This window comes from Parasteatoda tepidariorum, chromosome 2 (assembly GCF_982258835.1).
Source record: "Parasteatoda tepidariorum strain Cologne lab strain chromosome 2, Ptep-v5.0, whole genome shotgun sequence".
NCBI classification, from domain to species: Eukaryota; Metazoa; Arthropoda; class Arachnida; order Araneae; family Theridiidae; genus Parasteatoda; species Parasteatoda tepidariorum.
In genome coordinates this window covers 30,738,403-30,750,632 of record NC_141756.1, presented here as the reverse complement: position 1 = coordinate 30,750,632, position 12,230 = coordinate 30,738,403, and the positions used below count along the sequence as shown (strand labels likewise).

At 31.1% G+C, this 12,230-nt stretch overlaps 1 protein-coding gene across 1 annotated transcript in view; it reads right to left on the bottom strand.

Moving 5' to 3' along the window:
- The window catches only part of LOC110282127 (uncharacterized), a 44,496-nt gene extending 32,519 nt beyond the window's left edge, over positions 1–11,977 (bottom strand). The window contains exon 1 of the mRNA XM_087157126.1: positions 11,638–11,977. Coding sequence (XP_087013252.1) covers positions 11,638–11,806 — 169 coding nt within the window. The 5' untranslated portion in view covers positions 11,807–11,977. The remainder of the gene's footprint in view (positions 1–11,637) is intronic.
- Positions 11,978–12,230: the final 253 nt, after the last annotated feature.

The window sequence follows — 12,230 nt, the reverse complement described above, 5'->3', positions numbered from 1 at the left end:
TAAAATATAAAATGCTTTTAGTCTGCGGAATGAATAGAACTTAGAAATGCATTCAAGGAAAAAATTGTAGTTATAAAAAAAACTTATAACTTATAACTATATGAATGATTTCCGTCCGACTTTTAAAAAAACAAGCTGTAAAATTAAAATGAAAAAAAAAAATATTCAATCAATTTGGTGACCATCTATGTAGGTGATTTCAGTGATTTTAGAATTACAGTTCTTTTCGTCTGCAGAATGAAAAGAACTTGTAAATGAATAGAAATAAATAATTGCAGTTATAAAAAAAAACTTATATAACTTGCAAATTACTCATAATAGGCAATATTAATTATATAAATGATTTCCGCCTGACCTTAGAAAACTAACTGTAAAAATAAAATAAATAAATTCTAAAAAAAATCCACCTTAATTGGTGAGTGACACTTTGGTGACCTTTCTTTCAGTGAGTTTAGAAAAATAAGTTCTGAAAAAACGCAACAGCTAGGAGCAAACTGTTTACAAGAAAATTAGCAATTCCTGATCTCTTTTAAATACAACTGACAATAGCGTGTTCACATCCGGATATATTACGGATATTAATAATAATATTAAGGATAATATTATATAAAAAATATCACGGATTGTCCGTAGTTTCAGAAGATATCTTTTCTAGAAGCAGCAAGGGAAATGTATTGGGTCACCCGCAAAGAGCTATTTATTATTGCTCATTATTAGCTGTTTAGCTTAGAGCTTATTTATTGTTCAACCCCATATTCCATAAGGATATTCTAGAGCTAAAATCATAATTTTCCACAGAAATTGCGCTTTTATTTATTAAAAAATTAAGTTCCATAACACAGCAAATACTTCTTTAAGGACAAAGTATAGATCTGATGTTGAGAACCAGCTAAATCCTTTAATCCCTTGGGGACCGGTGATTCATAAAAGCAATCGTACAAAATCAGAATCAGGATGTAAATAAATAAAAAAACTGTAGCTTAAATGTAGGCATTGCTAATTTGACAGACATACTTTGCTGTACTTTAATTATTGTTAGTTTAATCATATATATAATCAATGTTAGTTCAAAGTATAACTAAATAATTTTATTTTGAACTAAAGTGATGGTGAATTAAATAAATAAAACAATTATAACCCCGCCCACAAATAAACTGCTAAAGAATTACTTTGATTAACAGTTTTATTTTTTTACCCTGATTGATACTGTTTAATGCTGGCACGTATTTGTGACAGTCGGCGCGAAAGGGTTAAAGTTTTACCCTAATTATTTATTAATTTTAGGTCAAGCATAGAAATGTTATAAAGTATGCTATTGTTTTAATTACATTCATTATGAAGACACAAAAGAAAATTGTACACGAAAAATATATTATTTAAGAATAAAACAGTGCGTATAAACTGGTGTTTACTCAATATTGACCAAACGAATGAACAAACCATTTAGTTGAACACTAGTTTTTCATGACATTTGTTTTATTTTTATATCATTTACAGAACTTGCAGCTTTAATCCATTATCAAACCACATATATTTAGTTGAACACTAGTTTTTTATGACATTTGTTTAATTTTTATTTTATTTACAGAACTTGCAACTTTAATCCTTTATCAAACCATATGATTAATCACAAGTGGGATAATTATACATTTTCAAAGAGTCGAATTTGTCAATAAATGTTTCAGATTAGAAAAAAAACTAGCTATTTTGAAATTTTTTCAACTGAAAGTGTTTACTTCAATTGAATAACTAATATTTTATAGATGTCTTCAAAACCCTTAAAAATAGCAGACAAATACAATTATAGAAAAATATACTTCACAGTGTTAATAAAATATATTTATTGAAATGCTGCGTTTATGCACTTGGTCGACTATGGGCATGGTTAAAATCCATTAATTTCATAACTACAGAAAAAAGGGATATTAGTTATTATTTAATATTTCTTCCTTCTCAACCATTCAGAGCATGCGTAAGAGTCTATTGAAGGAGATAACTGTCTAAGGGGTATTTTATAGAAAGATATTATGAAGATGGACGATGATAGGAAAACTGCGAAATCGATACATATTGGCAAGAATTTGATAGCGCAAAATGCTTCTTTACGACGAAATGCAAACAAAAATATATTATCATTTAAGGAACTGGCAATTTATTAATGTACAGTGCTCAAAATAGAAAGGAATTACTCTAAATAACCCTTGTTCAAATGATTAGACTGTCATTAACTAAGTGGCTATCTTAAGGGCTCAAACATGTAACTTTAAACATGCTAATTTAGTGCATTAAAAGTGGCGAGCACTTTATTCGGCTTTCGTAAATTTAAAATTAGACAATTTGAATTTTTTTCGAGTATTCGATTCTTTTAATGGGTTTACGTAAACGTAAGAACAATGAATAAATTTTTTTCTTTCAAAATATGATTTTTAAGTGACAGACAAATTGCTGTTAGAACTCAAAGCTCTAATGATTTTTGTGTACGACTTTATTCCTTCATAATTACTATGCCTAATTTTTTTGACGAATCCAAGCAGTTACGGATATAAAAGGAAAGGGGGTTCCCGTCAAAGCTGTCTGATTGAAGTCAACGTTGCATCATTAACACTTTTTTGAGGCAGAAAAACTTAATCAAAAAATTTAGTAAGGAAAGTCAAGAGAATCGCATTCATTGTATGCATATCCACTTTCTTTCTTTATTTATAAAAAAATGGGCACCTGGGCCGCGCAGAAGGCCCAGGTCAAAAATAATGCATCATGAAATAGAATAAAAAGTTCAAATAAAAGACAGTTTGAGTTCAGCAGTCTATGGGGTGGCTGTTGTATGCATATCCACAATGATGGAATTTGCTTCATGCTTACATTTTACAAAACAAAAAGTGGTTAGTTAAAAATGGCGTTAAGAGACAAAAACTACAAAAAATTTCAGTGGTTCATGTTATTGTCAAAAATAAGTGAGACAATTCTTATCCCATCGCCCCTAAAAAGCATAAAAACAGCAATTAGATCCCCATTTGTTAATTTCTGTTACAGATTGAAAAAATACGCAAGGTTGCCCACCATTCCGCTTTTAACAAAATTAGCAAAATTTTCAATTTTGCTAATACTAAAAAACCCTTACCATGCAGTAAGAAACTGGTGGGCACAATTGCTATAAAAACAGTGTAGGGGTGGGCACATGCACTTTACATATCATATTTACTGTATTGAGTATCATACATTAGAATCCTACCACAAAAAATTCCAACAAGTTGGCATTTCTGCAGTAGGGAATGTTACTAAAAGAATATAAACACCAACATTTTTTTTAAACGAAAAGCAAATCTATAGAAAGAAATTGATGAAATTTAAATGGTTAGATGTACTCAGACATTACTTATTGCATGATTTGAAGTATTTAAGGAAGTGCCTCTGATAAGATATGAGCAGGTTTCAAATGGAGCTACGAGTGATGAAGTCACAAGAAAAATTAAAATGAATTCGAGGGTTTACCAAGATTAACTGGCTAGCAACTTTATCCTCTTAGATGGACACACTGACAACATTTCAGCATTGTTGAAAGATAGTGTTTCGAAATACTAATCTCAAGTCCATAGTCATCAGAAAACAATACTAAAAGACTTAAATTTCCTGCTGAAAGTCCGCCGGATTCATGCCCCTTGGAAAACTAGCCAGGGGTCTATGCTATTAAAAAGCGATACATGTCGATTTCTGAGCTAAAATCGGCTGTTAAAGTGTCATGGAAAACATTTCTCATCGCTATTTGCACAATTCTGTAGAAATTGTTCTAAGAAAAATATTCGACTGAAGGGCAAGATGAGACTAAATCTATGATCAAAACCCATTTTTGAACCCTTCACATTGAATAATATCATAACTAGAAAACATTTCCTAGATCACATATTTTCTTAAAATTAAAAGTAATGTATTGACAATATAAGGAAGGTTGATTTTATATCAATTAAGTGTTCTTCTTCTATGCAATAAATGAATGATGATTTCCATCAATGAAGAAAAAGCTTATTTTAAAAATTAATAAGTAGTCTCAAACATCTTCCGACTATTGGTTTCTGTATACATTTGCGTGTGTACTTAAATCTTGAACATTTCATCACTTTTTTATTTTTCATTAATTTTTAACCCGGGTCCTTCATGTATGTTATCAACTGTTTATTTAGTCCTATCGAAGTTAACCTATCTAATAACAGCTCAAATATAACAAGGAATAGCTGCTAAATATACGTTTTTCGATGGAGATTTTGAGGAAAAAGGAATGTTATATCAGACAAATTTAACCCTTTGCACTCGGATGTCCCCACGGTAGCACCATCAACAGTCACCACTTTAAAATTAAGAAATTTTATACGTTAATAATTAGTAACCACATTATTTTAAGAATTTTAAAATTTTATAACAATAGTATATTGCGTATTTTAAATGCTATAGTGCTGATATTAAATCGAACAGCATTTAAAAGTACTCGGCGTGCAAAGGGTTAAAGGAATCTTATTTTTTTAAAATATAATTCAAGCACTTAAAAGTGTAATTGCAAATTTATCAGGTTCTTTATCCGTCGATTGAGATAATAATTACGATTCTCAAAATTATTAGGTCTACGCAAAATTCTGTCCATGAAAGAACACGCCCCATTATAAAAGGATGCAAAATGTGTCTTAATAAAAAAATGGTTGTGGGGCAATTACCCTTAGATGTATATATCAGATGTACAGCTTAGGTTACACTCGTTACAAATTTGAATATGTATGCAGATGCTTGTTTGTGTCATATGTCACGGTTGTGTCACTACAATAGGTCTCAGAATCTCATCCTTCTATCGGCGACCAGTCAAAGATCCATTTCAAATGATATGGAGATTGGTGCGTCAATTAATGGAGATGGCAGCATAGACCATCACTCCCCCACAGCCAAATCGTACACTTAACGTGCACGAAGGTCCCAAGGTTTAATCTCAAAGCTCGACACATGTGTTCCTCATGTTCTTGTGGAAATAAATTTCCGTTGTTGCGTAGACGTATGTTCTTTGCTTCGCAAACGTCAAGAAAATTATCCTTTTTTAAGACGCGTTCTCACTTGGGGACAAAAAAATTGGTAGTCTACAACAATGCTCCAGTTTTTAAAATTTTTTTTCAGAATTCAAATGAGGAGGTCAAAAATCACCTGGCTCAGTTTTTTGTCAGGAAAGAACAACAAACTATGAGCGTGGAATCACGTAGAAAGATGGCAAAAGGTATTGGACAAGAATGCACAATATATGATTCAGAGTCGTGGTGGATTCGAATCCCATCGATATCTGGTCGATATGAATTCCGCAGCCGGCTTGCACCGATGACAACGCTGACGTAAAATAGTCTCAGTGGTAGATAGATAACGAATTAGAGTCCCCTTGCCGTCATGCTAACCGTGGGTGATTTTCCACTCAATGTAACGCAAATGCGGGTTAGCTCCATCACAAAATCCTCTACAAAGGCAAATTTCGCCCAATATTTGATCCAGGAGTTCCCTTATCTTCTGCATTGGGTTCAAAATTACAAGGCTACGGAATTGAACATTAGTAGGCGTAAACCCATAATTGCGTCGGTTGTTCAACAACGGTTATAAAAATAAAATACATAATTCAATAAAATATTTATTCACTGTAAGAAAATCGCCTTTATTTTCATTAAAAGAATGAAATAAATAAAATAAAATAAACGATATTACTTTCCGAACAACCCAATAATTTGAATTCAGGACATGCCTGCATTTTGTTTTGTACATTAACAAAATAAAACCATAAAGGCTTTAAACACGCAAAATTATATTCTTAGTAGAAAGATGACATCGAATTTACATACATTACAACTAAATTGAATTTGGCACACTCGACTAAGATTGCCGGAAAAGGAGAGGGCAGAGAAGACAATGTCGTTCCCTCTACCCTATCTTGGATACGCCCCTGTAAAGATAACTCTATAAACGTTTAAAAACTGGAAGAAGACATAATGACTATCTAAACGGTTTCCGAAATTACCCTCTCATTTTATTACTGTTAGTTTCATTTATATCGATCAATAATAACCTTGACAACAGAATTTTGATTACAAACGTAATTGATTTCCTTTGGGAGCCTATATTTCTGCTCAAAATTCTTCTCCTGCAATATTTTCTTCTCCATTTTATGAATCAATAAAGTCTGAAAAGGAGTAATAATATTTTTTTAAAAATATAAACTACACGCAAATGAAATAAACGTTGTAGAACTTAAGGATTAATTTTTTTATATGTACTAGAATATATGCTTATGTATGAATTCCAAAAATGATTATTCAAAGGCTTAGTATTATACAAATTTCTTATTAATATGCTAACCAGCTTATTAGTATGCTGATCCAAACCCAGAGGCAGATTTACGGATCTTCGGGGCCCTGGGCACAAAGCTACTAGAGAGCCCTCCAAAGAGAGTCGACAAGTTTCAGTTAACATGGTCGCAATTAATATTTGAAAACTCACTACTTTACCTTTTTCCAATTTAATACTATAAGAACAGAAATCCTTCGCAGATATTCTCTAATATAATTTTTAAAAAAATAATATCTAAGGTACAGAAAGCAGTTTTCGATTGACAGTTTAATTTGCTTTCAATTTTTTAGTTTTGGAAGGTCAGCTTATTTTTAACATAGATATATGTTCTCGAAATAAAGCTTTTTTTAACCCTCCTGACACGTTTAAAAAACACGTCTATACCTACCATTCTCTGAGGTGTCAACTTGCTATGGGTAGCAGATAAAAAATTTCGAGTGGTAGTCTTTTAATGCATAATTCCTGGTTTAATAAATTCGATATACAGGGTTTTACTCACCACTACTTCTACATAGTTCAAAGGCTTATGTGATATGCCACTTTGTCACAATGAAGTTGTGCCCAGCTTTTGTTAAATAAAGTAAGTAAGTAACAATGAAGCCGTGTTAAACCATGCAAAAATCTACAAATTTTAGTTTGTAGTTCTGTACTGTTTTTTCTTAAAAAATATTTCGTCGAATCCAGTCGAATCAAATTGTTCTGCATTTAGAAGGTGTGATAATTTGAGTTCTTTCCTTTTATCAACACGTTGAATGCTATGGGGTGACTGGTACTGAGTTGGTTCGTAGCTCCACGGGGGTCACCGGTGACAGGCGAAGCCAAGGTTATTAGAAGCACATAATTCGTGTAAATTTTTAATTGTTTTATATTATTATCGTTACTAAAATAGTTTGAAGAAATTAATGAAATATAGAACACACAAAAATAGTTTTATTTATATACACAGAGATGCCAACTTGCTTCGGACAGCGAATAAGTATTTTCAAGTGGTAGTCTATTGATTGTGATTCTTGGTTTAATAAATTTAATTTAGTAGATTTTTATACACCACTATTCCTAAGCAATTCGTAGGCTTATATAATTCATCCCTTTTTTCGATTATGTCATGATAAACCTTTTAAAAAACTAGCAAAATCTGCCTAATATTTGTAAATTGAGTTTGTAGTTATTTACCGTTTGGCCAGACGGGCAAGCCATGTAAAATTAGCGTGGCAGTCAGAGTGTTAAAGAAATTCAAGTGTAAACTGCTATGATACTGTTTTTTAAAAAAAAGCTTCACGGGATTAGTCAATTTAGATTTCACACAGGTTTTGCATATTTAAAAATAAGGTAACAAAAAGAGAAAAAAAAATTATTCATTACTTATACGCTGCTTTTGCAAATGAATACAATCTTTACTTATTTGAAGCGAATAAATGTGTATCAAAATTCCAAGGTTTTAGAGCTCTTGCCATTAAAGCGATAACTATTAATATTACAGTAAATTTTGAAGTTGGTAATCTTAAAAGGTTATTCATTTGTATTTTATAACCATTTATATATTTGTGATAGGTAAAAATGTTTAAAAACAAATATATTAAACCAGCAGTCAAATATAAATGTATCAATTTTGTAAATTGTAACAACCAGGAATAAAAAAAAACCATTGTATCTATTCTACCTGGCAACTAAAAAGTCGACGCAAGCGACAAAAAATTTAAAATTGGGATTTTTATAATATTGTATAATAAACTACGTATAACAAAATTATAATTTGTTAGTAGTTTTGAGTTATAGCTAAGCGTTAATATACCAGTAACAATAAATATATAGTAGTAGCCCGAGGAAGGGTTATAGCAGTTCCAAACTGTTAGGACATTTTTTTCAACCCGTAATGATTTTTGAAACCCATATTTATCTTCAGATTCAATCATTAATTCATTTTTTACTTAACATATTGAGTGTCCTAAGAAAGTTATTTTAAGTAAAATTCCAATAAAAAAGAAAAGCCATTTTTTAAAAAATATCTATATATATATTTCTCTTACACGGCGATAAAAAAAAGCCTCATTACAACTCCCCGAATGGCAACGCTAGAAAATAGACCAATGATTACGGCTAAAAATGTCACATGCCATATCTAGCTAAGATGGCTCAACATATAGCGCTTTTAAAAACGGAAACTGAAATAACCAGGGAGAGCATAAGCTAGGCAGAAGTCTTTGTCGATAGATCTCTATTTTGGTTTTTTGTCGAAAGCGTTTTTTTTTCACGAATTTATGTATTACGAATTTATTTGACAATTTTTGATTTATATCACGAATTTATTTGTTTTACTAGAATTTATTTGTTTATGCAGATTTTTCCATTGCAATTCACTTATTCAAATTTTTAATAGACTTAATTATAGCCGAAATTTTAATCTTTTTAAAGAGATATCAGTTTTAGAAATTTTATCTTAAGATTTTATACTATAGCACATTTCTAATAGATTTAACGAATTACATGTCATTTATTTGAATTCAAATTTATTTTAAGGATTCAGTACTTACTAAAAAGATGTAATTTTTTTTAGAAAAAAAAGTTGTTATATGGATTTGAATGATTGTTTTGAATTCTTAGAATTTTGTGCATTTGCAATGTACCTAAGTTAGTAGCGAGCGAAGCGAGCTTGGTTTGCGGAGCAAACCATATAACATTGCGTAGCAATTTTCGGGGGTTGGCGAGCGTCAGCGAGCAGGGGGCGCAGCCCACTAGTATATAGAATTTTTCGAATAACAATGTAATGAAAAAGTAATGAAAACGACATGTATTTATGAAAAATTGCATTATAATTTTTCACAGTTCTTTTGGATTCAAAATAAAATAAATCAATTCCTTAATACAGAAATACATTTCCATGGTAACCATTTTCTGAGTTTATAGCAGTTCTTTTTAGCTTTCATTTTACGAAAACCATAATTTGTTCCATTATTTGTTTCATTCATATTTGTAAACCATTATCTGTTTCATTTTCAATTTGTGTATATACACCAAAAACAAATTTTGAACTAAACTATATACAGCTTCAGGAGGGCGAATTAAACTGTCAGACATAAAACCTAACTTAAGATTATTAATGGTAAAAATATAAATAAAATTCATTTCTCATATATTTATATTATAAAACCGGCACCTTAACAGCTGACACCAATTTTGAATTTATGACTATCAATATTCAACTCAGTAGAGCTGTGATTTTGAGCCCAACCCAGAAGAAAAAGGAGCTCCTTGGTCAAGCATTGAGGCAAATTGTCCTTCGTGGAGGACTTTTTTGATGGAACAAACCCTCATTTGCGGTACTTAGAGAGATAAACCACGAAAACCTCTCACGGTTAGCTCAACGACAAGGGGATTCTAACCTATGATTCATCTACCTCTGAGGATCTCAGCACTGTGATCGGTACGAGCTGTGAGAAAAATCCGTATTAACCAGCTACCGCTGGGATTCGAACCTGGGTTACCTTATTGGGAGGCGGACGCTCTATCTCCACTGCTCTTTCACTCTTCATATTAATTATTTTTAAAATATAGTAGTCTTTTATTGGTTAATACGTTCAAAAATGTCTTTTATAAACTTTCTGTCTTTAATGTCTTAATCGTTAATGTCTTTAATAAATTTCAGGGTTCCGCAGAAAGAATCTCGATCATTAGTTAGAGTTCCACGACCGATAAAATATGGGAAACGTTTATTTAAGGTAATTATAACCATGTCGATGAGTTAGTTCATTTCTTAAAGCCGTTTTTCGAAGACTTCGTCGTAATATGAAATGATGCTTTTTTGCGAATAATATACTATTTTCAAAACTGCTGTGAGTTTTCAACTGTTACTCATGACTGTTACATTCAAGTTTAGTCTATATAAAGCCAGCGAAGTCAACGCTTATTTTGAAAATATCATGAAATTGGCGATTTTTAAAAAAGTTTAATAACTTCTAAAATATTTAGGTGATTTGTTAGTTCTAAATCCCAAATAATTCTTCACGGAAAGATTACATATATAAGTTTAAAATTATAGCATTGCTTCAAGTGCAAGGCATTTAAACTATGGGTTTTTTATTTTCCTTGGCGACAGAGCTTCGAAAAGCAGCGTTCATTAAAATTCGTTCTGAACTATGTTTTGTTGCCCTGAGTACTTCTGGAAGCAGGAAGAAAAAGAAAAAATCAAAAACAATAAGCGCTTGTTATTTGAAGGTATAGAATTTTGCAACAAATTAATCACATACATAATAAGTATTAGACGTTCTGTTTTAATGTCAAACCGGTTTGAGGTGCTTAATATCCCATTGATTATTTACTCTCTCATTACCATAATTCTTCTCTTTCTTCTTTAGAGGCAAGCTTCAGTATTCGATAATAGGTGCATAATTATGTCGTCCTGAGTTTCAATTTAGGAACTATTCTATCATAGAAATGATTTATCCGAACTATTTTATCATAGATTTATTAGAAGGCGGAGCTAATAATTCTTAGCCTCATCTTATTAATCGCAACCGAGTTTAAAATTAAAATTATGCAAACGTACTCAAAGCTAGTGAATTAATTATGCTGAAATGAAAGTGAAACCAAAAGCAATTCAGTTAGTGATAGTCATCAATTCTCTTAAAATAAATATAGAGCTTAAGTATTTAGCCAATCAAAATTTCACATTTTCCGAAAATTGACAGTTCTGGCAAAAAACTTACCTTTTTTTCTTTCAATAATTGACTTACAATTAATATCATAAACGACAAACTTGCTGCGATTTACCTCTTTTAAAATAAAAAATATCTATGACTTCTTGTCTCGTTAAAATTTAAATCATAGTCGATTATATCGCATATTATTTGACAATATTTAAATTTTATTAGATTGATATTTTTAATTTGTTCTAACAATGCATCACCGAAAAAATATAGTTTTTAGTTTAATGTATATTAGGACTTTAAAAAATATTACTAATTTGTGAAACAGTGGAACATTTTGGCAAAAAATATTGAATATGCAAATTTATCATTCATTATTCTTGAAATTTGCATAGTTTGCAAATAAAAATCATAGAGTTGTCATCGATGAATATCAATTAACCATATTTATAATTTATTCAAACGAATGTTTTTAATTTGTTCTTAATTAAGCGCCACTGAACACAATATGGTTTTTTACTGTAAATGCGTGTTTGTAGGTGTTGAAAAAATTTTATTTGTGGAAAACAATAACAGGAAAAAAAATACAAAATCGAATACATAAATTTACTAAACGTTATTCTTGGAATTTACATACCTTCCAAATCAAAATCATCGTCTGAATCGTCCCAAGATGCACCGTCGTCAGTAACGACTATTACGGGATCAGAAGATGTAGTTTCGGTATTGAATTGTCTCCTCGTAGGCGAAGCAAACACAACGCACGTGCATAATGTCACCCAAATAAACACTTTGGAGGTCGCCATCTAAATCACACTTGATATGTCACTTTACTGATGATTTCAATTAAGCTGACACTTTCAACGGAATCGCCGGTTCATATCACGGACTTCGGCGGATGAGTTTTGTCGCCATTGCCGAAGAATTTTCATCGCTGCCAGTGGAGAATAAACGAGAGCAGCGCCATCGCTCGGCTTAAATTAAAATATTTTCTCCTGATCGATTGCTTTTTTTTAAATTTATATTTTTATAGATTTTTTTTAAAGGGAGGTTAACAACCTCTTTTTTGCTTTTTTAAAAATATTTGTATGTGTGTTTATTACATAGAAACTGACCAGCATCCTCAAAAAACTTTTCTTAACGGATATTTAAAAACTCAGTACTTTACCTTTTACATTTTTTTTAAAAACAGTAATCTGTCGTATAGATTAACTAACAAAAAATAACTAC